This window comes from Balearica regulorum, chromosome Z (assembly GCF_011004875.1).
Source record: "Balearica regulorum gibbericeps isolate bBalReg1 chromosome Z, bBalReg1.pri, whole genome shotgun sequence".
In the NCBI taxonomy this organism is placed as follows: domain Eukaryota; kingdom Metazoa; phylum Chordata; class Aves; order Gruiformes; family Gruidae; genus Balearica; species Balearica regulorum.
In genome coordinates this window covers 3520667-3546444 of record NC_046220.1, presented here as the reverse complement: position 1 = coordinate 3546444, position 25778 = coordinate 3520667, and the positions used below count along the sequence as shown (strand labels likewise).

General features: G+C 38.4%; 1 protein-coding gene across 1 annotated transcript in view; it reads left to right on the top strand.

Annotated features, from left to right (window-relative positions):
* ADGRV1 (adhesion G protein-coupled receptor V1) overlaps positions 1 to 25778 on the top strand; it is a 267326-nt gene that overhangs the window by 179588 nt on the left and 61960 nt on the right. The window contains exons 83-84 of the mRNA XM_075740373.1: positions 400 to 516; positions 7369 to 7547. Of these exons, the coding sequence (XP_075596488.1) occupies positions 400 to 516; positions 7369 to 7547 (296 nt within the window). The remainder of the gene's footprint in view (positions 1 to 399; positions 517 to 7368; positions 7548 to 25778) is intronic.

The window sequence follows — 25778 nt, the reverse complement described above, 5'->3', positions numbered from 1 at the left end:
CTTAGTCAAATCAGAAGATAATGCCTCGTTTTATTTTATGGAGGAAAATCTCCACCCTTGGTGGAGTGCCTAATGTTGCATGGCAATTAGTCTGGGGAACAATGTTCAACAGTATTAAGTCTCTCTATAGGCTTTTCAGGTATGGATGTAATAGATACTAGATTCTCTGCAAAAAGTTTAAAGCTAGTTTTGTGGCTGACCATGTTAAAGGATCACTTCTTTTGAGTGAGTATTAAATGTCCAAGGTATTTCTCCTGAGTCCCTGGAATGGTAACTGAGTGTATGTTTTACTTCCAAACTGAAGTTTGGGTGGGTTTGGGTTTTTTTTTCATTATTATTATTATTATTAAATTAATGTTGTTTAATTCCAATTTGCATGTATTCATTTTTTCGCTGCAGATTTCATTTCTTGCCTCTGCTTACGTGAGCCAACATCTCTCAGAGGAAAGCTGCTCTGCCCTTGCATCTGTTACCCATTACCTTTACCTCTGCCAGTTCAGCTGGATGCTTATTCAGGTTGGTCTCAGGTTTTTTTCACGCCTTCCCTAAAACCCCTGTAAAACTAACTGACACTTAGACTGTGTTTCTATTATATCTTAGTATATCTATCTCTGCAATTCAATGCTACTAGACATGCAAAACATTAGATGGTCTTTATTAAACCTAGAGTGTCACAGCTCCAAGGGTAAATATTTGAACCCTATAAAGACTTTTTCCACTAGTATCCATTACAACTGCGTAAGAATTTCCACATCTCACTTCATCCTATAGAATTTACTTCTCAAAACACTGCAGAACTATTTTTATTAGAGTTAATAGCTTTTCTAAGTATTTCTTATTTAGTCTTTTGAAACTGTCTCTTAAAGGTGAAATGCACGTGTAAACTACATATTGTCATTTTTGGAGTCAGTACCATGTTAGTCATCAGACTTGAATAATATGACAAAGAAACCTTCAGAGGTTTGCATTAAAATAAGGAGTATATACATTTTTATCAGAATTTTGACACAGTAAATGGTGTAAAAACCAACTGAACTAATGTGAGAGATCATGGACAATCAAATTTGTTATGCAAAAGTATCAGCTGCAAATTAGTCAAAATAACAAGCCATGAGGTTATTTGGAAAATACATTATAATGACCTTGTCTAGAAATGTATAGTTAGCACTACTGTGTGAGTTATACTATTTATTTGTCTGGTTTTTTTAATAGGGTTTGGCCATAGCACAATTATTATAGCATACAGCTTTATATATGCAGCTCCATATATTACCATACAAATCCTCCAATATGCAGGTTGTCAGACCAAACCAAGAATTGCAAATCAGGCTGTATCTAAATACAACTTTCTCTCCCAGTGACATTCATGTGATACCTGACATTTTCCTGGGATTATGTCAGGCTTGCATTCCTTGAGAACCCTCGCAGCCTCTCTAACAGCTCCACTGTGTTGGTTGGTCTTCATAAGCTGCAAGTAGATGGTCTGTCATGTACAATGCTGCTGCAACTGCTTGTAAAAGTGGAGCAGACAGATCTAAACTGCTCTGCCTCTAGTGACACTAATACTCTTTATTCTTTTTGGGTTTTCCTCAATTTATGCAGTTAGCAAGATTAAATATTATCTCCAGTGGATGTTACTTTCTGCTCTCCCAATATAGATATTCTTCTGCTGTACTTTTCATTTACCTAACTTGGCTTATGACCTTCTCTTAGGTTAACTCACTTAAATTATTTTTTCACCTGTAACTTTTATTCTTCTTCACAGCTGCTCATTCACTTCATTCCTAAATTGCTTCAGATCTTTTGAATGGTTACTAATTTGGACAAATTAATGCTTTTAAATTGCTGGTTTACTGGGATATCTCATGTTTTGACTGCTCAGTGTTTTGATAGTGTTTCATCTTCCCACCCTGAGTGTTACATCACATTAAGTTGCAAGAGGATTCCATTTTCTAATGCTTGCCCTGTCAAGGATTAATCACTTATAGTGACAAGAAATTTTATGACTGTAAACATTTGATCATTTTTATGTCCGTAGTTGAAATCCATTGTTATTTTCATTGGAGTAGACTTTGGCCAGGTCCTAAGAGCTTGCATGTGTCATTGCATTTAGTGGACCCTCAGGCTAGTGTTAGTCATGAAGACTCTTCATGCAAATCTGAGGGGACAAAGGTGCTTAAGAGGGAATCCTTTCTAGCCTGCTGAAAGGGCTAGATGAGCTGACAAGAACTGCCAGGAGTAACAGTCAGAGTAAAGGAGATTGCCCCTTTTTGTAGGTGCAGGTATTCAACTGTGAATAACTCCTGAAACTTAAAAGATCCAAAAGGAAAGAAATAATCTGAAACAGAGATCAAACCAGCCCTCAGCTACATTTTAACTCCTCTTGACTGAGAAGAGGTCCTGAATTTATATTTCCCATTGCAAAGTGAGGAAGCAATGCCAGGGCACTAAAGGAGTGCTGGGGACCTCTCTGTGCTTGGATTGGTCCCCATGACAATATCAGCAAAGCTTGTGGATCCAAGGGAAAACCAGACTGATTTGGGAAGTCTAGATGCTACTTGCTGTCTAAATGGCACATTTAAATGCCTGGGAAATAAATGTTTGTATTTCTCCGCATGGTATTCTTAATACATATGATTTGATATGGAAGGCAGAGTTAATAATGTATTCAATTCTGTAGTTCAGATCAAAGATCTTCACTGTCTAGGCTCTAGGACAACTTCCTTACGTTATTGTCCTAATCTTTCCATCTTCAGCATATTGCTAGGTATAGTAATTGTACTTAGCATTTTATCATATTTTAATAGTACTTACAACAACAAAATCTATAACTTCGTATTCTAATTCATTTTCCATTTTTAGCTTCTTGTATTTGTAGGCTTACATTCAATATCAGTATTTGTACTACCCACATATTGACTGAAATGCAGGAATGGAAAGGACCTCAGAGATCATCTGGTCCATTTGCAGAGTCAGGGCAAAGACCGCATCAAATCATCCTTTCTTGTCTGATAATTCCTGTACTTTTGTATTGCATTGTCTTGTTTCTTGGCTTGTATAGGGGTATTTTTATAAGTTGCAGAGCGTTGATAACGTTATCCAATTTTTTAAGGATGAGGCTTTCTTGACTGCAGAAGGAAAGGAGTAAGCAAGGTGCAAATGACTCTGTGCCCACAGAGTGAGCTTAGCCTGAAATATTTGCCTTATACTAATGTCTTCATCCTGACAAATGGCTCCTCACACAAATATACATGGCTATAGCAGAAGCCTGTATTTTCAAATGCAGTCTGTACTTTTATCTTAGAAGCACACACAAAGGATGCCTTTCTGTATTCTATAGTGTGAGATCCACTTATCAGGAAAAATAATTCTCTCTTTTTAGCATTTTCTAACCTGTTGTTACCAAAAAAAAATTTTACCAAAAAAAAAGTTAAAAGCTGGTTTTTGATGAAAAAATTAAAATTCTATCGTTCTCAATTGCCAATTCTGACATAGACTAAAATTGTGTGAAAAGGTGGATTCTCTGTACTTTCTTGAACCATTGCTACAGTGGAGTAAATTAACAGCAAAAGTGGCAGTTCAATAAGCAAACCAGAGAGAATGTCATGAGCTTGCTGTGACCTATACCTGAATCCTCCTCCTTTGTGGATTTAGTGGCAAGTTAAATTTTCTATAAATTTATTGCAGATTTTTAAGACAGGTACTTATCTTACAGTTAAGTTTAATACTTATTTTTAAGAATGATTTATGGACTGCGGAACAGCTTTGAATTATATGGAAGCGTGCAACCATTCTGAAAATGAAAGCTGTGGCCATGCCTAAAAAGAAGGAAGAAGGGAAATAGAAGTTTTTCCCACTCAGTTGGGGAAGACTTTATTTAAAGTGTTTTGCAGCTAATATTTACTGGATATCCACAGACTATCACTAAAGATAAATGAATTAATTAATAAAAAAAAGAAATAAACAAAAGCACCCCACTTTTGGGATGGTAATTTCAGTTAATTGTCTCATTTACAAGAAAAAAGCTTCACTGAAATTCACATTGTCTCATTAGAGTGTTATTTGAATTCGTAATTGTTTTGTGTTCTACACCAGAACAATCACAACTTGTACATTTGTTCTTCCACCTGAGCAGATGGAAAATGGACTGTACATTTTATTCTTCTCTAGTACTGGTGATTGTTGCAGCATGGCAACAGGAAAGGATTTGCTAAAATTAGCTCCATTATTTGTATTTCGTTGATTAAATTTTGGAACATCGAAAGGGGTTGAAGAGAAGAACTTACCCAGATAGAAATGTCACCACGCAGGAAATGGTGAACTATCCAAACCCCCTTACATCTTTGCAGCAGCATTGGTGTTAGAGTGTTCTTCTGTGATAAATGAGGTGAGATAGGTAAATATAGCTAAACAAACACAGAGCAAGTACATGAGGTACAATTTCTTTCAAAGCAATCTCAGTTGGATGACTGAGAACAATGTTCACCAGATTGTCAGAATTAGTAGAACCAACAATCCCTGAACGTAATGGCATAAATCAGTTGAAGGATTTTGCTGTCTGGAAATGCTCGCAGTGAAGCACAGCCTAGTCAGGACTACAAGGGCATGTAATTTGAAGAATGTTTATTTGTATAAGGTGACAAACAGAATCTTAAATGGATTCTCAATCCCATGCAAAAGTTCAGAGAAAAGGACAACCAGTAAGTAGGGAAAATATTTTCACAAACTGTGGATTTGTTTTCCAAATACCATTTTCATCCATTTAATGTTTTCTTCCTGTGAATGTCCAACAATGGAATTAATAGTTTTTCTGTGTTCTTTCAAGCTACGCAGGGCAGCTACAATTATATGGTAGGATTTTCCTCTGCTCTTTTAAGGAAAACAATCTTTGCCTTTGTTCACATAGAACCGATCACCAAATGAAAAGAATAAATGCCATAAAAATTACTATATAATTATTATAATTATATACACTGGACATATGTATAAAATGTCATTCTCTAGGGGAGCATTTAAAGTGCTTACTAAACTAATTTTTTTTTTTTAAAACATGTTGTTAGCATATGCAATGTGCTTTGTGATTCATGACAGAAAATATTGTATACTCATGCTATATAAATCACAGAAAAAATTAAGTGATGAGACTTACATAAGTAATCCACAAACCACTAATTACGTACTTGATTGTGAAAATTCAGTCTGCCTGAACAAACTGGTAAACAAACCCTTGGCTGAGGGGAATCTGCAAAATTTCGCAAACACAAATAATCACTTGGCAATCATCTTACCACTGTATGTGTTTTACCTATCCTAACAATACACAGCTGCAAAATAAGCATATAAATCGACATTTTTGTATGAAATCCCTGTGTAGACAATGGAGAGAGGTGAGTATGATGTGGTAAGGATCAATGGGTCCCTAAAGATGTCTGTCTCCATTGACTGTCAAGACAGGCTAGAGGCATAAGCTTGGATTAAATGCCTTCTAGACAGCAGAAGTCAAAATTAATCCTTCATTCACTCCATATAAAAGGACAAAATTACTGATATAACATGCAGAGCTATAGCTGGTATAATAGGTTCGAAGTGGAGGAAGTGAAGAAATACTTTGTAAAACATACTCTTATTATGGATAATTTAGGTGTTTATTAGAAAGTAGTAGTGTGTGTAGATGTGTATAACAAAATACTTAGCATATTCTAAAGTGTTTCTACTATTAGCGTTTCAAAGAAAATGCAAGGATCCAAGCAAAAATTTAAGTATTTTGTTTAACTTGAAGGGTTTCCTTACTCATACTAGCAATTATTTCAAGAGATTTCAATGAAGTGGTGAAGGGTCTGGAGCACCAGTCTGATGAGGAGCGGCTGAGGGAACTGGGGGTGTTGAGCCTGGAGAAGAGGAGGCTGAGGGGAGACCTGATGGCTCTCTGCAACTCCCTGAAAGGAGGGTGTAACTGGGGGGGGGATTGGTCTCTTCTCCCAAGGAACAAGCGATAGGGCAAGAGGAAACGGCCTCAAGTTGTGCCAGGGGAGGTTTAGATTGGAGATTAGGAAACATTTCTTCACCCAAAGGGTTGTGGAGCACTGGAACAGGCTGCCCAGGGCAGTGGTGGAGTCCCCATCCCTGGAGGGATTTAAAAGCCGTGTAGATGTGGTGCTTGGGGACATGGGTTAGTGGTGCCCTTGGCAGTGCTGGGTTAATAATTGGACTTGGTGATCTGGAAAGTCTTTTTGAACCAAAATGATTCTATGATTCTATAATGTTATGATTAATTTTGATTCATATATGTTTTTAAGTTCTTCGTTACGCTGTTTGGTGATGAATTGATCATAAGAAGACACAGATTGTTGTAGAGATGCATGTGAATTTACATTTACTTATTTGCATTTTTTTCTGAAACTCTTATCAAATTATTACACAAAATCACAGAACCATTGAAGCTGCAGGGGCACCTTGAGACTGTCTAGTCCAACACCCTGGCTCAAGCATGACCAGCTAGGGCAGGTTGCCCAGGACCATGTTCAGTTAGGTTTTGATTATCTCTAAGGATAGAGATTCCACAACCTCTCTGGACAGCTTGGCCAAGTGTTTGACCTCCCCACAGTGAAAAAGCTTTTTCTTGTGTTCAGATGAAATTCCATGTATATCAATTTGTGCCCGTTGCCTCTTGACCTGCCATTGGGCCCCACTGAGGGCAGTCTGGCTCCCTCTTCATCACTCCATCCCATCAGGTATTTATACACATGAATAAGATCCCCCTGAACCTCCTCTTCTCCAGGCTGAACAGTCCCATCTCTCTCAGCCTCTCCTGATAGGAAAGATGCTCCGGTCTATTAATCATCTTCATGGCCCGTTGCTGGACTTGCTCCATGTCTTTGTTGTACTGGTGAGCCCAGAACTTGATCACAGTCAGAACTGTTGAAGGAAGTTAGTGCATTTCATGCAAGAAGATACATAGAGCTGAACAACAGTATAAAAAGATTCAGTACGGATCAGATTTAGCAATGTTATATGTCAGTCTTTTCTGAGAAGGTATGGAAATCCAAGAAGAAAGTTATTTTTGCACCACAAAGCTATTTTTGCACTGCAAAAATAGTGCTTTCTACTAAACAGGATGTCCCTTACTCTCTGATACTCTAATTCCAAATCTAACAGTTATATAAATAAGCATATGTATTTTATAGTCAGTCTCTTTTGATTACTTAAGGGAAGAAAATGAGAACAAAATATTTATGTTGAAAAATGTTCATATATACACATGTGCTGGGACAAAAAATATGCTGTGTTATGACTTTCAGAGTGATTTGCTTTTTGGGATAGCTGATCATCCACCAAGTCTACTGATTAATATTCTGCGTTATTCTTCAGGCTGTTAATTTCTGGTACGTCCTGGTGATGAATGATGAACACACAGAGCGGCGCTATCTGCTTTATTTCCTTTTGAGTTGGGGGCTTCCAGCTTTTGTTGTGATCCTACTTTTAATTATCCTGAGAGGAATCTATCATCACAGCACAGCACAGATTTATGGCCTTGTCTACAGTGATCTGTAAGTTTTCCTTTAAAAAAGCATGAGCTAGCTATTGTACTCTCTATATTGTTTTATATTTAGTGTGCTCGCATGTAGAGAAGGGGATATGCATACATCCAAATGCAGTAAGGGTCAGGAGGATTCCTCGTTTGGTGGAGATGAAGCACGTATGTCATCCATATGCAATGCAGCACTTTGGGCTTTGCCCCAGTTTCTCCACAGTTCCATCCTGGCTGAGCATTGGCAGAGCCAGCTCAGGCATGTCTGTTTTGTGGGTGAATTATTTATTCTTTTCTGAGACTGTGCAATTCCAGGGTAAAGGATGGAAATGGCTACTGCTGCAGAAGTGAGCAAAAGAGCATGTTTTTCTGTGTTTAAAAAAAATAGTCACCAAACCAAACCATAACCCCCTATCTCTTCGATCATTAAATATACTCTCAGCTAAACAACATTACTACATTAACATGTCAAATATGTTTTCTGAAGTGTTTCTCTTGGAATATTGAATATGTTACATTCCAAACAGTTCCTAATAATTTGAGCATTGCTGTAACGCCAATAATTAACACAGTCCTTTCAAAGCTATATGTAACCTCAGAAAACCGTCCTAATTGAAACAATGCATCTTCATAGAAATGGAGACGTTTAAGTGGAAAGATACATAGATAAATATTTTTGTTCCCCTTCCCTACCTCTTTTAATCTGGCCCCTCTTCTGGCAAAGCTAACCTGTGATAATAGCTATTCTAGGACAGAGACTATTGTGCTTATTCACTTTGTGTCATAATTACATGTTTCATGTGCAAGAAAGAATCAACACACAGCTTCTTTATAGGATAGAATAAGAACATACTAATTCTTTTTAAGAAATCTTCTTATGAGGATGTTTGCAGAGTAGACCCAAAACAGGAAAATATCTGTCTTTTATTAAAGAGGAAGATACAGTGTGCGTCATTCTATTAGAACAGAACAAAATTCAGTTCAATGGTTTTTTGTCATACAAAGGGAGTTACTGTGAGAAGTAGATACTGGAATTCGATATCTGTGTTGTTTAATATATGCATATACATATTTATGTGCACTTATAAATATTACTTGTATATACATATATACATATACAGTGAATGATAAGCAGGGATACCTGACTTAGGTAGACTGGGTACTACAAGCTGTCTAGCCACGTTAGCCAAGGTTTAGTCCCACACTGATACACAGCTCTCAACTCAGAATTGTATCCTAGGTCCACAACAGCAGACCATTTCTGATATTAACACTACATCAGGGAGCGTGAATATAGCTCTATACCATGCCATATACATAGATATTTCTTTGTAGAACACGCCGAACAAGAGTATTGTGTTTCTCTTCATGGTAAAATGCTTCTCTGTGCATGGTAAACACAAGAAATTTTTGTAGCATAATCAAGTCAGAATTCTGATTGCGATCAGACTGGGCTGATGGTATCGTTATGCAATGAACCACAGTCTCACAGCTGTTTTCTTTTGATGTCCATGTCATTCTTTCAGAAACAAGGAAAAATCCCTAAGTTCTGATAAAATTAATAAGTAGAGGAAGATTACTCAGTCCAACTTATTTGCCCGCATCAAATATAAAACTTTTCCAGCATCTCATTAAAGTGGGCAAATACCAGAAACAATCCCAAGCTTTGTGTGTATGCAGCTTATTCCACCTCAGTCCATGTCAACACTGTAAGGAGATATCTGCAAGAATTTTCATAAATAGCATCAATGATAATTGGTACTTTGAAGAGCACTTTAAAAGTTGCTCTTAAGCAACAAAGAGGACTTTCAAAGCCAGAATGTAGGAGAGAGGACAGGCTGAACGACATGACTTGGTTTGTTTTCTCCAAACAAGGATGTAGTAGTGGAAAAAGTAATAATGAGGTTTCCAAAGTGAAGGTTATTACATACTAACTTCAGCATCAGCCTCAGACATAGTTTGAGAACATTGGTGTGCTGCTAAGGAGCTCATTTCACGTGAGAGCTCGAAGACTGGTTAAAGCAATAAAAGCAGTGAAGCCTGTTCTCTTAGCTCTCTCCTAAGTGATCAGTCCTTCAGGCAAGTCATTTTTGCATTACTGTGGTGTCTGACCAACTGTTTTGTTCCTAACCAGAATGCCATGGGCACAATTAATAGCACAGGATGGCTATGCTGATATAACTTCATTTTATGCTTGTACTGAATGAAAAAAGACTTGAGCTGTCTTGGATTTTGTGCTTCTAAATAAGTATTATGACAGGGTCTTCCTTCAAATATGACAAATTACACACACAAATGCATGTGTTTTGTACAATAACTCCCATAAAATGTCACTGTATAAAACTAACAGGTTGCTATGGTGATAACAGTAGTATAGATATTGGTGATTATTTTCATAATTAGCCGAGTTTATGTATGGTGTGAATAGTGCACTCTCTGACATTATGTGAATTTTTTTATGATAGTGGTAAATTTGTCTGTGTGCCACCAAGTAGCATATTTTTTTTTTCAGATTGTAGCTCAGTGATGTGTGAAAGAGCTAACTGCCAAGAAGGGGCTCTTCTGCTCCTCATTTTGCTAATTTTCCTGTTGCTCAGCTGAAGAGGTGAAAGGCTGTTTGAATAGGACAGGAAAAGTTGGCAATGAAAGGCATATCAGCATAACTTGAATGAAAGAAGTAGTGAGATGGGTGTTTCCTGAGGATGGGTTTGAATGGTGGAAGAGCAGTCTCTGGATATCTGTAAAGAAAAATGTGGAGTTTCCATGAATATCTGATATAAATACTAAAGAAAGCAATAAGGCTTGATCCCCTCTTAAAAATATGCATTAGCTCTCAGGTCTTCTTTTAAAAAAGAATAACAAGTTATTTCAGAAGTCGGTGTCTACAGCTGCACCTCTGCTTCATTTCTATGTGTCATAACTGTTGGCTTAAGCATGTCATGAAACTTCAAAGTGGGGGCATTCTCTGTGTGCGGCTGACTTGTAGATGGGGCTTGGATAAGCATTTGCCATCTGTCCTGGTTTTTACTTTTTGCATTATGGTAAAAGTCTTGCATGAAGGTTTATCAATGTTTGTAAATGAAATTTCTAATATGACTCTAAATTTAAAGTGTATTGTCTACCCTGGTCTCTGGTATCCATGCTCTAAAATATATATCCTTGCTTAAGAATTGCCGTGATGGCTGAGGCATTAGTGGGTTTTAGTGATGAAGCAGGTGTCTGCTTCTTTCAACAGACTAATAACTGAAAATTGAATTTAGCTCTGAACTAGATAGTTTAAAATCACTCTGAAAAGAGTATGTTATACTTCTGTATTTCTGAGGTTTTATGTCAAGCATTCAATTTTCCAACCCCTGTTTGAATTTGCTGCAATCTCTGTCTAAAATATCTTCTAAGGACAAATTCTACCATTTAGGTGCATGCTGCTTTAAAAAAGTATTTCCTTTTGACATTTCTTACTGCACTGAATGTCACCATGACTTTGTGTAGTGACGTAAGTAGAGACCTCAGGATAACTTTTGTCTTCCATTTGTTTTCGTTTTTCTTCTCCCATCTGAGTCTCTTTCAGACTTATAAGCAAACCCATAATCTCCGTTTCTTTACAGAAATTGTTCATTGCCTTCAGCACTTTAACACTCTCCTCCTTTTGAGAAGTATTTTTCCTGTTGAGTAAGAAACTTAGGAACACATGAGTTCACAAGAAGACAAGAGTTCAGCATAAAAAATGATTCCAAAGCTCACTGTGGTTCCAAATCTTCAGACGGTTCAACATTTGCTGTTGTCCTGGTATATACTGTTAGCCAGTCACAGTCTCATTTCTAAAAAGCTTTTAGCTAAGGTTTGCAAAATCATTTTGATTTTAGCAATATGTTTAAACTGAGTAGTATATTTTGAATAGACACAAAGACACAATTCACCTGGTATGGTGGAAAACATTTGGAGGCAAGTTGAAACTGTACAAATTGGCAAAGGGAAATGTAAAGTGCAACTGAGAGCTGAAGAGAGGAATGTGAAGAATTACGTAAAATCTAGCCCCCAACAGTTTTATGCCAGTCTCATTGGTGGTTACTTTGAAGAAAAATTTCAGCTGTATAGGCCTCACACGTATCTTTAAAGGGATTGCATCACAGGGAATTTATAGGCTGCAGGCAGCTCTGGAAACCAATTCAGGTATAGATATAAACCCTCAAACTAGTGAACGACTTAAGACTAGCACAATGCAATCATCTTTTACAGAGGAAGGTGGGTTTGGGGTCATGACATCTTGCAACTCTCCTACACTTACAAAACAAAGAAGCAAGGAAAAGAACTTCTAAAATGGGAATCTTCGATAATAAAGTAGCTTCATAATTTCTCATACAACCCTGAAAATGTAATTGTCCACACTTGCACACAAGTAAAAATTTCAATACCCTTTGAAGTCAGTGGAACCACACCAATTTGCAGGGTTTTGCCTCAACTCATCTGTTTTTGAGATCAGAGGCCAGAATTATTTAATTACAAGTATCAGGTTTTGCTCACAAACATGAGTTTAAAGTTTAATTATGCTATATTCACTGGACTTGTACCCAAGAGATTGTCCAGAGGTATAATAGATAACAGAATTGGCCAGAATCACAGCTCGGATGAGCTTGAACTTTCAACTCACTTGGGTGGTTTGAAAACTCTTACCTGCAATAGTATCAAAGTGTGGTTTTTATGAACTTGAGAAGTACTCTTGTTGCAGCTTTAAGCTTTGAGTCTGACTAGACCTTCTTCTTGAAACTGAACCCCCCTAAGAAGGCCAAAGGACTGTTTTTATTAGAGTATAAACTAAAACAAGTAACCATTGAAATGGAGAAAACTGGAAGTGATTAGACATAACAGAAAACAAATTTAAAAGTTTATAAACAAATATCTCCCAGACCACTGTGTCCTTGCAAAAGCTGGTCAAGCTGATTTTCAAACACGGCTTTTGTCAGTCTTTAGTCTAACTTTTTTTGATTCAAGCAAACCATATGGTTTCCTCTAGTTCCCAGAACGGGTTTTTTTTGGTCATTTCTGAGATGTGGCTGTCTGCTCCTGCCACTTTTAGGAGCTTTTCCCTCTGCCAATCCCTCCAGTTTCTAGAAGTGTCTCTCTTTTAGCAGGATCATTTATTTGCCCAAGGAAAGAATGATCTGCCCTCTCAGGAGTTCCCACCTGATTCATTCCTTTTCGCCTTTAAAATCCCTGTGGCAAACAAACTGAGCACAGAAGAACCACATGTACTATTACAATACCTTAAAATTATAGAACCACATGTACTATTACAATACCTTAAAATTATAGAAGTATCCTTGTATTTGGTTTCAGTGATAGTTATATGGTGACATCTCACAGGAGAAAACGGCTAAGATAAATGTTCTCACAAATACGTCTTCTTTCTACCATGTCATCTGCCATGGTGATATCTATGAGAAATTATGAAAGAAGATTGTCTAGCAAAATTCCTATCCAGAAAATAAAAAACAAAACCGCTTCTATCTCCTCTACAGTCTAGCCCAAGGCAGAGGTTTTTTCCAGCAAAGTCACTGGATCTGTGACTGTGCAGCCACGTCCAGGGAACAGGAGAATACAAGGCTGCAAAAAGCGGGAAACGATGAACTTTTTTCTGTGACTAAGAGTTACGACTCTTCCTGTTACTCACATTGCAGTTTCTCTGAATCAAGCTTTTATACATGGGCACAGCACGGGGCACAAATTAATGTCTAGGAGCCATGACCAACATTACTTGGAAAAGAAACTTCACAGAAAACATGTTCCAGTATCAGATGCATAGGGCACTTTGTGTGTCCTCACGTGAGAGGGAGTCAGACCTCCATTTCAGACAAAACAAGCAGTGCAGTTGCTGTCTGAATGCTCCATTTCCTTGAGCAAGTCATGCCCTGCTGGGTTGTAACCTGAATGAGTGATAAAATAGAAGTGTGGAGATAACTCATGCTCTGAGATACCAAGTCTTAATTGTTGGTTTGCTTAACCCCTGCATGCTGAGAGCTGTACGATGCGCAAAAAGAGAGGTAGCGTACGCTCCCAAAGACACTCTCGTGTGGTGAAGCACAAAAGCTAGCAGGGCAGCAGGCTTCATGTCACTTGTGAGTGCAGTGAAGAAGTGGAAGTCTTGAAAGAAGCATGAACCTGTCAATAATTGTGCCCTGCTTGTATATATGGTGTTATATAGAGTACGTTAAAGTTGCACGTGATGAGAAATGTTTGCTTTAAAGTCTTGCCAGGACTGGAAGTTTGAATGATAAGGCCCATCAAAGATTTCTTATACAAAGAAGTTTTAATTCATAGAGATAGGTGGAAGGATGGGTACAGTCTAGGCTCAGGGCTCAACCTAAGCGAAAACATAAGACGTAATAATTCATGACATGTTGTCAAAGTACTTCTCTGAGGTTCATTTGTTTTGATGCTGTTGTAAGGATAAAATCTTCCTGAAGCAGATATCCAGACACTACTTTTTGTTACGTTTTATTTCAAGTGCTACAGACCCTCAACTTCTTGTTATTTACTGCCTGCACACAAGGACGACCCCATAAACCTTAATTGTTTGTTACAGATGGAGTCATACTTTCTCTCTAACCAAACACCTTCCAGGCTGGTGCACAGAACAAAATACTGGACGATGCTTTGGGTCTCACCAACTTGCATGACTCTCACTGCTGGCACACATTCTGGGCACAGATCCCTGGCTTGCTAGCTGTTCCTTAAAATGGAGCCTTGCTTTCTTAAACCCAGGGACTTGTGCCACTACCAGCAACAGGAATTCCTTAGCTTGAGCGAGCTAATTTCTGTCCAAGTATTTAGATGAAGCCTCATGTCCCCCTTCCCGTAATACTTCAGAAGTGCTGAATTTAGTTCTGAGTCTGAGAACAGCATGCTTGAAACACCAGACTTTTACAGGCAGGAATAGCTAAGAAAAGAGCTAAGAATAGCCAGAAAAAGCATTCAGGGGTTTTAATCGGACTGTCAGACATGCGAAGAGGAAGAGGTTTGTATGACAAATGGACGTGGAGTTCCCATCCCCTAATGCCTGAGGCTTGCTTTATATTCTGCGTGGACTTGGAAGCGTCTCCCCATGTGATCCTCTCTCCAGCTCGTGCCTCCTGTTAGCCCAATTTTCTCCTCAGTTTGCTGGCAAATCACCTAGGATTTCAAAGCTTTTTCAAACCACTGTTGCTAGAGCTCAGCATGGAATGATGCTTGGACATCTGGATGTGAGGCCGAATGCTGTGCGAACCATGCAGCTGAAGCAACGGGGGGGGGGAAAACCTGCATTTTTCACTGGCTGATTTCTCACCATTCACTGTTTTGCCCTTCTTGGCAGGGTAAATTAGACCATGCTCAGCCCTGTGCTACCACAGGAGAAATGTTTCTGATGAACCAAAGCTGCTTGGTTTATGTCCACACTGCACCACAACACAGACATTCCCACCTATATAAATATACATATATATACACACACACACACACACACACACACACACACACTGGGCAAATTACTTCCCTGACCTATACCAACAGTTAAGAGAGTACAAAGTTTGGTCTTCTTGTATTCTGCACTTGTGCTTTATTTTCTCAACTCCTCCATTATTTCCAATGTGTCTGCCTAATGTGCTGCCCACTGCTAAGTATTATTTAAAAATATCTCACTGCTAAATGTGATGGCTTTAATTACCTTTCATTTTTCCCTCATTACCAACATATGTTTTCAGTGGAGGAAAATAGTTGGGGGTTGGGGCAGGAGGTTGAGTGCTTTTTATATCTTTGCAAATATTTACTGTTAATGTTCAGCAAATGTTAGCATATCAGAAACAGACATAATCACTGTGTTGCGCTTTTAAAGCATTAAAATAAAGAAAGATAAATTCTGGCTGATTTGAGTGATGGAATTTTGAAAAGCGAGTAGAGAAAAATAATTGTTATTAAAGTAAAACTCCCAACCAAGAAAAATAATTGTTATTAAGATAAAATTCCCAACCACTGTTAATTCTGACAAAGCAAGGTAGTCTCAAAGGGTTGCAAGGGTAGGTTGTTCCAGGTGAAAGTTGGACCCACAAATGACCTTGGGGCCTGATCCTTCAAACAGGTTCGGAGAGGGGAATTTTTTGTGCCCAAGCAAAACTCCAGAGACTTGTCTGAAGTTTGTGTAGTACTATGGCAAGAGCAACGGAGACCAGCTGCGGGACGGAGACTTGCATCCCTGCCACTGACAGCTTTTAACAGTTTCGTATTTCCGTTCAGGTTGTGTAAGAAATTAGCAAGATAGTCCCTCCTACCTTATGATCTTTAAATAGCAGAATACCACCTACTGCTACTAAAAAAGCTCATTCTTGCTTTATCTGTTTCCCAACAGTTTAGAAGAGCCTTCATCCGATATGCTAGAATAGAGCAGGAAATGCTAAAATAAGCAAAAGTGAGATCAATACCAGCAACTGGTTCTGACTACTTCATTGACACTGACGTGCTGTTTATAATAAACACATACATGTAACCTCTTGTATTTGACCTTCCTAAAAGGAGTAGGGGGAAAAAAATAGGGTTTTTTCTTAACTTTACCACAGCACTGTTCTGCAATAGGTGGATTTTGTGTTCACATTTTAGTTACATTAAGTGCATGGAGACTCACTGCGTTTAATGCAGTGAGCTGTACTTTGGGAAGACAAACTCTTCGTCTGCGCTATGTAACAGCACCAGAAATTAAAAGTGTATCATCTCACCAAACTGTGGTGAGGTGTATCTGAGAAAAAGGAACTAAGGCTTAGCAGATTGATTTGTATTAGTAGTATTAAATTTAATTGTCAGTGAATAAGAATAGAGAATCAGTATGTCTAACAAAGAGGCTGCGAAAGAAGCAGTTACAGTGCACTCGTCCTGGGCATTTATTATGTTACAACAAAACATGCAGATCAAAAAAAAAGTGTACATACTAAATATTGTTGTGAGGCAGGAAAAAAAACACTTTTGCATGACATTTTGTTATTCTTTATGCCAAAAAGCAGGACTATGAACAGAAGCCTCATTTATGTTTGACAGTTTGCACATGGAAACATCTCTTTTTTCAGCTACACTTACATTAAAATCCTTGGTTTAAAGAGTGGATAGAACAAGTACTCTAATCAGGAGTGTCTGCCTTAAAAGCTAGTACAAGGGAAACATTTTCTTGAATGTGAGAAACTGTAACAAATATTAAATAGTTAAAAACCAGAAAATAACTGTAATAATAGATCATTGATTCAAAGCTGTTGATAATGAGTGATACACATGGGAAGGAAGCCTTAGATGTAAACAGGAGCAGATAATTCATTGAAATCAGACACATAATTCTTTATATAATTTTAAAATTGCAGTATTAGCAAGAATCCTGCTCTAAGAAATTTCAAGCAGGTTTCTACCAGCTTATTTTCCTGGTCAAATGCTGAAGGCTATGAGTCTTCTGGGACTTCTGGGGAGATCTGCCTGGGGACTCTAGAGCTTCCAGTACCTTGGAAGCCCAAACTGTATTAACGCAGTGCTTCTGCTAGGTCCTTGCTGCTTCTCCTTTGGTAATTGGTGCTTCTTTAGTATTTACTTTCACAGGAGGGGGAAGAAAAAAAAAAGTAAAAAAAAAAACCAAAAAAAACCCATATAAAGTTGTTCAGAGAAATTTCTAGATGGTGGTATAATGAGAAGACTGAAACACAGTGGTCTCCATGTTCTGAAACAACAGCAGATGACATTTTTGGGTTCTCATTACAGAAAAGCATTGCTTAGGCATTTTATTTTTCCCCTTTTCCCAACTGTTTAGCTCTACAGTAACAGCAGCAGTAGAGCAAAACAAGGAAATTGTTTTTTTGCTTTATTATGCAATACGTCTGGTTTATTGACAAGACTGTTGTTGCACACACTGACTCAAACTGAATCTTCTGAAGATCCTGTTCTTTGCTGTTTCAAAACAGCATCTTGGCACTTCTTCATTCTTTGTTCGTGGCAAACTGGATTTTCCCTGTTTCTATCCTTTCCACTATTTTCTAACCTTGGTAGTTACTCTGTCAGTGCCTCCATTAATGAATATGGTGCTACTCATAATTAATTCTGACATGCGAGTAAAGGTGATAGGGTCAAATCACACTGTTTCATTTCTATCAGCAATCCCCACTGATGTAGAGCTGTCTTTCAAAAAACTGTTGGGACAATATGTACAAATGTAAACATGAATAAGCAAGCGTTGGCTTTATTTCTGGAAATTCTAAGTTCTGCAACTTTCTGAGTTGACATTTCTTAACAAAATTGACCTGTGTTTTCGTTACCTTTTTTCCCTCCTTCTTCTCCCTTCCTCTCCTCTCCTCACTCTCCTTCCTCTTTATTTTGCTGCATAGAGGAATGAAACTAAAAGGAAACTAAAGAATGCCAAAGGGTTGACTGCCACATTACCAGTCTATAAAATAATCTGGAAAAACTGCTGCTAAACATTTTGCATTTCATTTGAAACTTTAATACAGTAAAAGAATTAATTCCCCCACGTTGAATTATATATGAAACAAAAGGCATGGGCCTGTCTCTGAACTAATCTACATGAGATGATAGAAACTAATTTAAATTCATTAAACGCAAGCGCAGCTTTCATTTTAGTTCACACCAAACAATACCCACAGCAGTAGTATGGGCAGTAGGAGATTTGTTGGGTCGTTCGTTTTCCCATCATCCCGATGAGGTGATGGTGGCAGAGGCCAAGCACAGCGCTGAATCAGAGGGGGTCGGTGTCGCTGCGTTACGTTTTGGGCAGTACTGTTTGATTGCAGAAGTCTCAAAACGTACTCGTACGAGTGGGTGACGTGTTTCACAGCTGTACTGGACTCTTTCAGGCAGCTTTTATGGTTCATGTGGGATTTGCTTGCTTTGACCCATAAGCAGATGACATTCGGTTTTCCAGAGAAAATCCCCTATTTCCTTTTCAGGAAAAGCGATTAAATGAAAGCAAAAGTAACATCATGGTGTAATCTTTCAGCTGCAGCTATATGGAAAGCACTCGCCTTTTTAATTTTTTTCTGAAATAATTCCATAGGTCTCCACAACCTTTCTCAATCAACTGTTTTGCTGAAATTATAGGGTGAAAGGTGCTTTTTTCCCTGATTCCCAGTTCTTGCACCCCATCTGTTATGTAGGTAGGCCAAATTGAACCAGGACTCTCTTACATTTTGACATCGGCATTTGTGTAGTTTTCACCTTTATTTTATGGATCCAGATCACATCTAAATGTAGGATAACCTGTGAAACAGCTGGTGGAACATCGTGGCCATGGGTTTATGAAGAACTTGCACAGCATACAGAGAGCACGATTTCTTGCAAAGGTGCACAAACGTGTAAGATGAACACGCATCTCCAACCAGACGGGTACTTTTGGGGCAGAGGCTCAGTGCTTGCGTAGGGACTGCTGTTCCACGTCTTTGCTAGGTGCCCCATCTGTGCTGGCTTCAGGACACGCAGCAACAACAAGCAGCTGATCTCCAAGTCTGTTTCTGCAGTGTGCCGGCGCTGACTAACAAAGCACAGCCTTGTAAAACCCTGTTAATAAACAGCTGGCAGAGCCAGTAACGCTCTGCCTTCAGCAAGTGGCAGTTGGTCATCCGGGGACAGACAGACGTGGAAGCGGTGCCAACCCTGCCCTTTTGATAAGGGACGCGGGGGTGTAGACTCGCCCCACCGCAGGCTCACAAATTTAGGTTTTTCAGACTGCTTGTGAGGAAAGAAACTGGTACTTCCTCCAGAGTCGTAACACCGCGAGTTTCCGCTCTGCGCGGTGTCCTGCACATGCTGTACTGAGAGCTGCATCTGTTTGCAAAGCACGGGGGAAACAAAGAACCACCCTGAAAACCCTAAGCAAACAATATTCAACATCTTGCAAAAGCCTCTCTTAACATCTAGAGCTGGAGATTCTCTGGCTGCCTTGTTTGGAGGTGAGAATTGAGGCAACGTTTAAAAAAAACCCAGAACTCACTAGTGTCAGGAAGGGTTGCCTGTGGTTCGCTTATCAGCAAGAACATTTATTTATATTAATGTTCTTTGCTTATCAGTAACAGCGCCAACATGAGCTTATGGTAGAAGTTCAGCAAACACTGTATTGTTTAAGTTAAAAAAAAGAGAGAAATCTTTATAAATGCTGCTGTGTTTTATTCTATTTCTAATTTGTTTTACCTGACATTTTCTTAGCTTTCCTAAATGTCTTGTCTTACTGGTAGAAAAGCCTACTTATTTTTAGCAAATGTACTTTTTAAATTACAAAAAGGATTTTTTTTTTTTCCAGAACTAGAAGCAACAGGAACTGACATTTAAATAGCTTCAGATACAGATCATGCAGAGAGAAGTATAACATTCACAACTGCTGTGTCTGTCATCTTAAATTTCAGTGGTGCTTTACACATAACAGATTATTCTTCAGGACTGAAAAACACTAATAGAAAACTTTTTGTTTTGTAAAATGTAACTCCAGCAGAATGCCAGTCTTAAAAAAACTTCTGTGATCATCGTGCACCCTTTGATTTCAGCAGAGTCAGTATTTAGGACCCGATTCTGACAGCTGGCTACATTTTTTAATGGAAAGAAATGGGCAGAATATGTCTAGTAAGAGCATGTACATATGTAAATATAATTTTAAAATCTTAAAATGTCTGGCTAGAAATTTCCAGTGTATAACAAATACATTTCCAAGATTTTTTTCTAATAAAACCAGAATTTGAGCTATTTTATAATGCTGAACTGCAACTCGATTTAAGAAAATCAGAGTTCAGTTTAAAATTTGATACGACCCATGTAATTTGGCCAACATGGGTTGGGCATGCAGTTTGTTTGCAAGTCATTTAAAAAAAAAAAAAAAGAAAGTGGCAGGGATTTACCAAAGAGTACAGGAGAACGGGTGGGCAGCCACATCCTGCCAAGGTGATGTCAGCAAGACGCAGGCTGCGTCAGGACTCTTTCAAAGCTCCAGCACCAGCATCCTCTGACACAGTTATAAAGCAGTGCTGCCTTCATCTTACCATAAGGACATTTATTGGAGTTATCCAATGCAGATATAAATCAGATAGCGCTCTCCTGGTTATTTTGAGCTACTCTATTGTTGCAGAGCAGACAAAAAAAAATAAATCTATTTCCTGAGAGGAACTGCTTGCTAAAAGAAACCCTTGCGTATCAGAGAGTCATCAAAATATGAAGCCATGCCACATTGCAGTCGACCTCCACTGGTTGAACAACCTCTCTGTCCTGCCAAGTCTAATTTAGAGTACCCGGAGGCAGCTGTAGTTTACGCTGACCTGTGTGAAATTGTTCTTCCCTGCTCAGTCCTGTAGAAAAATCAGCCTAGTTGGAGGGAAGGTCCTTGCTCAGTGTACTCATATGAAGGTTTCTGAAGCACTGAGTCATGAAAGGGGACGTGCTGTGCCTTCCTGAGTCACAGTATGGCTCTGCTTGCCTTTCAGTGTTCGATTTACCCAACCCATGTAATTTCTTCTTTTAATACTTGCAGTGGGCCCAAGATTATTAGAAATAATTAGCTGTTAGCAATACAGAGTGCATCTGACCATTAAGGCTTACCTTCAGTACAGTTGTCATGACCTTTTGAGTCTTATTTTTATCAAGGCATCCCTTGCCTGTTGTAGTGATGCTGGAAGCCAGATGCTTGTTTCTATCAAGTCATATTTTTACACTTTTTGATGAGGAATGCATAGCATTTAGAAAAGCAATGTAATTATCATAAGCATTATTATCATTATCATCATCATAATTATGAAACAATAATGTATTTTTTAAAGAATGGAAACTGTTGCCTCCCTTTAATGCATGTCATTATGCAGCTGCAGTACATTATTTTATTATGACTTCTTTTTTTTTTTTTTTCCCTATACTGGCTGGAGTTTTCTGCTTCAGTCAGATGCTCAAACACTGCTTTAGTTTCTGAAACAGCACAGACACAAGCAATCACTTTTGCTGGTGTTGATAGACTGTAGAGGATGAACGGAGTCAAATCTGCTGTAGTTTCATCAATAATGACTTTTTTGACTCAGTTTGCCTCTGCTTGGACATTGTTTTGAAAATATCTCACTGGAGTGATGCTAAACAGTTAGGCATTTTGGATGGTAAAAGGCTCCATGCCTGACCACAGATCCCTGGATCTTCATTTGCCAGAGTGGATGTCCCCCACTAAGTCGGTATTGAATGAAGATGGGAATTCTTCCTAGATCCTTGTTTTTCCTTTTCACTTAACCAGGCAGATGTATTGTGCTAACATTGGACCAGCATTTGGTTGAAAAATGTTGTTCCACGCTGTACTTGCATGTAAATGCATCCATAGAGAGAGAGACCTGATTGTCTAAGCACTGTCCTGACAGCTGCAGACTCCTGCACTGTGCTTTTTGACCTGACACTGACCTCCTCAAAAGCCTTATAAAAATTATATCACTAAATTTTCTTTCTACACTGCAAATGTAAATTGTAATCTTTATAGCCCATGTTTATTAAGTATGATAGAAGCATTACTCAATCCTATCGTTTGCATGCCATGTTATTACTCAGAGCACACCTCAAACCAATGGCTGCTTTCTGAAGGCTTCGGAAAAAAACCGTGATGCTTGGAATGTTGCATTGTATTGCAATGCACTTTACCCTTTGCAAAAGAAAAATAGATAAAATTCTTTGCTGATGGGTTGTTTTAAAATTCTCTTGTTTGTCTCTTACACATATCTTTAGAGGGAGATTCTCTGACCAGTGGCAGGATGCAAGACATATTATCAGTGAAAGTAAAGTTTTTGGTAAACGTTATTTTGGGTGCTGGACAAAGTAAACACTGCATTGTGAGACTAGAGCTATACATGCGGCTTTCACTCTTGTGCATCTGAAGGATTACTTTTCCTATTATGCAGTTTGGATTGTGCAATATTTTAGCTGATTGTGGATATAAATGAGCTTGCTTATCATCAGAGGCATTGCCAGGCAACATCCTAGTCAAATACCAAATGGAATGTAAATAAAATACGTGCTAGGCATATTCTCTGGATATGTGCAGTTATCCTGTGCATATGTATAGTTTGCAATTACAGATAACAAAGAGAAAGGGAAAGGAAGGGGAGAAAGGAAAGAAGGAAGGAAAGGCATGGTGAGGCAAGGAAAGAAAAGGAGTAGAAAGAAATGATCTACAGTGGAAAACAGAAAACTCGGCTGATCTTCTCTGTTTCCTACTTTGGGCTTGACTGTGTGGATTGCCTAGGAAATGTTTGACAGGCGTTCACCAGAAGAGAAAGCTTTATCTACATTAGAACTGATCCTCAGGGGCCTCATTGGAAAGAACTCTTCAAACACAGAAAGAGCTGCCTAACACCTTTCATTGTAAAGCATGTGATTTAGGTATTTTTATTTTTTTTCACCAAGCATTAACTTCTGGGCTTGCTACCAAGTAAGTACCTTGCTAGTTTGTGGCTGGATCCTCTTTTAAAGGACCTAGGTCTGATCCTTGTGGATACAAGCTAATCCCTTCTGCAACTACTCTGATAGTCATCAGCCACTCTTGGTATAGTTTAAGCCCCTCAGCTTGTGCTTTCCAGCAAGAAAAATGTATTACAACATGGAGAAAGTATTACTCTCTTTTACTTTTTGCCTACTCATAGATTGCCAGTTCCTTTGCCTACATGTAGCATGCCAATACCTGTCCCTTCTCTTTAGAAAGAAAAAAACAAACAAAACAAAAACCAACAAACCAAATTAATATTTTTCAGTGTTTCTGAGTGGAACACATTTATAAGACCTCTGGTAGTCTTCATTGCTCTCCTGTGAACTGCAATTCATGTTTTTTCAAATGTGCCACAACCAGACACAGCTTGCCACTGAGGTTTTTGTAATGCTGACTAGAGCAGAATTATTACTTCATATGTGTTGCAGCATATGCTGCTGTTCATACGTCCAAGTATGATATAGACCTCTTTGCAACAGCATGAAGTTATGACTCATGTTCTGCTTAACGTGATCCACAGTAATTTCCAGATTTTTTTCTGCCGAATTAAGAACTAACAGGTGAGTGTGGTAGGTGTGTTTTACCAATTTGCTTTCCTTGTGCTGCATCCTGCTGTGTAATTCAAATAGTGTCAAATGTTTCCAAGTGCATTTATAAACCAAACCTGTAACCTCATGAAAGAATGAAATCAAGTTTATCTGATATGCTCCATTGTCCAGAAAAGCATCCTGATTTTTGCTTTTTATTTCTTCATGAGCTGAATGGTTTATCCTGTCTCTGTCTGTTCAGTTAGATCTGTTCAACAGGCTAATATGTTAGTTACATCATGTTGTTGCCCTTTCTGACCTTTGGAGCAATGTTAGTACATACCTAGTCATCTCAAATTTCCCTATATATTCCCAGACATATTGAAAAAACCTATCCACAGACTAAGTATGTTACCAATTTTTTCATAATTCTTGAATGAAACTTCTCAAGGAATCATGACTTTAAAATGTCCTTCAAATATTGTTCAGCATCTTCCTTGGTTACTAATAGACTGGAAAATGTTACATTTACCTGACGTAATACAAGCCTGGGATAAAGGAGTTTCCATTCAAATTTACCACAGCACAAAGCTGGGAAAGAAGTGCATTGAATGTCAGTTATAATTCATAATGTTATTGACATCTGAGATCTATTCTGAAAAAGTAGGATTGTATTCAGTAGTGGGGACATCTGGAAAGAATTGTATCTTGCCAGGGATAATTAGCTATGCAAAAATAGGATTGGGAATAACTGGCTGTTTACCAGTTCTTAACTAAAAGATCTTGTGTGTATTGTGGATGATAAACTGAGCATGAGTCAACTACTTTGTGCTACAGCATGGTATTGGCCTACATATAAAGCAACTTAGTCCTAAGGACAAAAAGTCCTTCTGCTGTAGTCATGTACTGAGATGAAATGCTATCAAAGGTGTTGGAGCCCATAATTTAAGAAATACATTAGCAAAGTGGTGTAATCAATGAGACTGGCAAAGGTCTTTCATATGAAATACGCTCAGACAGATTGAAAGATGTAGGGCTATTTAGTTAAAAGAAGACCAGGGGGGAAATTATAGCAATTTACAACTACATAAAGAAATGCTGCAGCAAACAAGGGGAAAATGTGTTTCCCACATCTGTGTTGGCTATGGCAAGATGTAACGTGTAAACCACACCAAGAAAGAGTTAAGTTTAACCGTGGGAAGCGGTCTCTAGATGTAAGTACTGTGAAGCACTGAAACAGGGGTTTTGGATAGGTTGCATGTTCTTTATCAGGCTAGGCAGACACATAATGACGTCACATGTGGTATTCTCTTTCTTATGGAAAGAAAAGCTTTTTAATTCTCTGCCACAGTAAAATTTCCTTTAGTAAAAGGTTCACATGACAGTGAGTAATTTCTGATGGTATTTCAAAATATTTTCAAATTCTCACTCATGTTAAACCATCCCATAGCTGTATCCATGATACCATTGCAGCCCAACCCTTGCTGCAATGTTAGGTAGCAAGGTGGCATCTGTTATACATGCAGTTGTTTTTTGGCTGGGTTGCAAACTTCCTATCTGTGCAGTAAAGCTTAAAAAACCTCCAAATCAGTGCTACACCACCCATGGCAGCCATAACGCACATCAGATAGGGCAACTTTCTTTAAATGGTCTTCCACTGAATTTTAATACATTTGAGTCCATGTTTTCATGGTGGTGTGTGGTCTGTTGTTGGAATATCTAGAAGACTGCATGAAGTGGAATGAATACTATGGGTCTAAACCCGTGTGGCTTTGACACTGTGAATTTTTGTGTAATCTTTTAGAAATCTCTAGAATCTTTTCTAGTCTAGAAACAGAAATTTCTCTGGTGTGAATGTGGCTTGAATTTCCACAGGAACTGGTGACTATCATCTCAAACGTTGCCCATTTTAAGCTCAGCATACCCTTTCTGACTCGATTTCTTCACATCAGTTCACAGCAACATAAGCAATTTAAAAAAAAAAAACAAACCTAGCACATACAAACAAAATTGACTGCATATTTCTTTCCCTGTCAGGGGAGTGGAAAACAAAACAGAGCACGAACATTAATCTTCTTGCTTAATGTATTTATGGAAAATGAATACTGTTACAATATAAAACAAAAAAAAGAGTGGAACTGTATATTCTGTTCAGGCTGAGAAATCGTCAGGTTCAGGAGGCTTTGACACTGCAAAAGCTGACATGGTTATCTGCTCTAGGGGTATA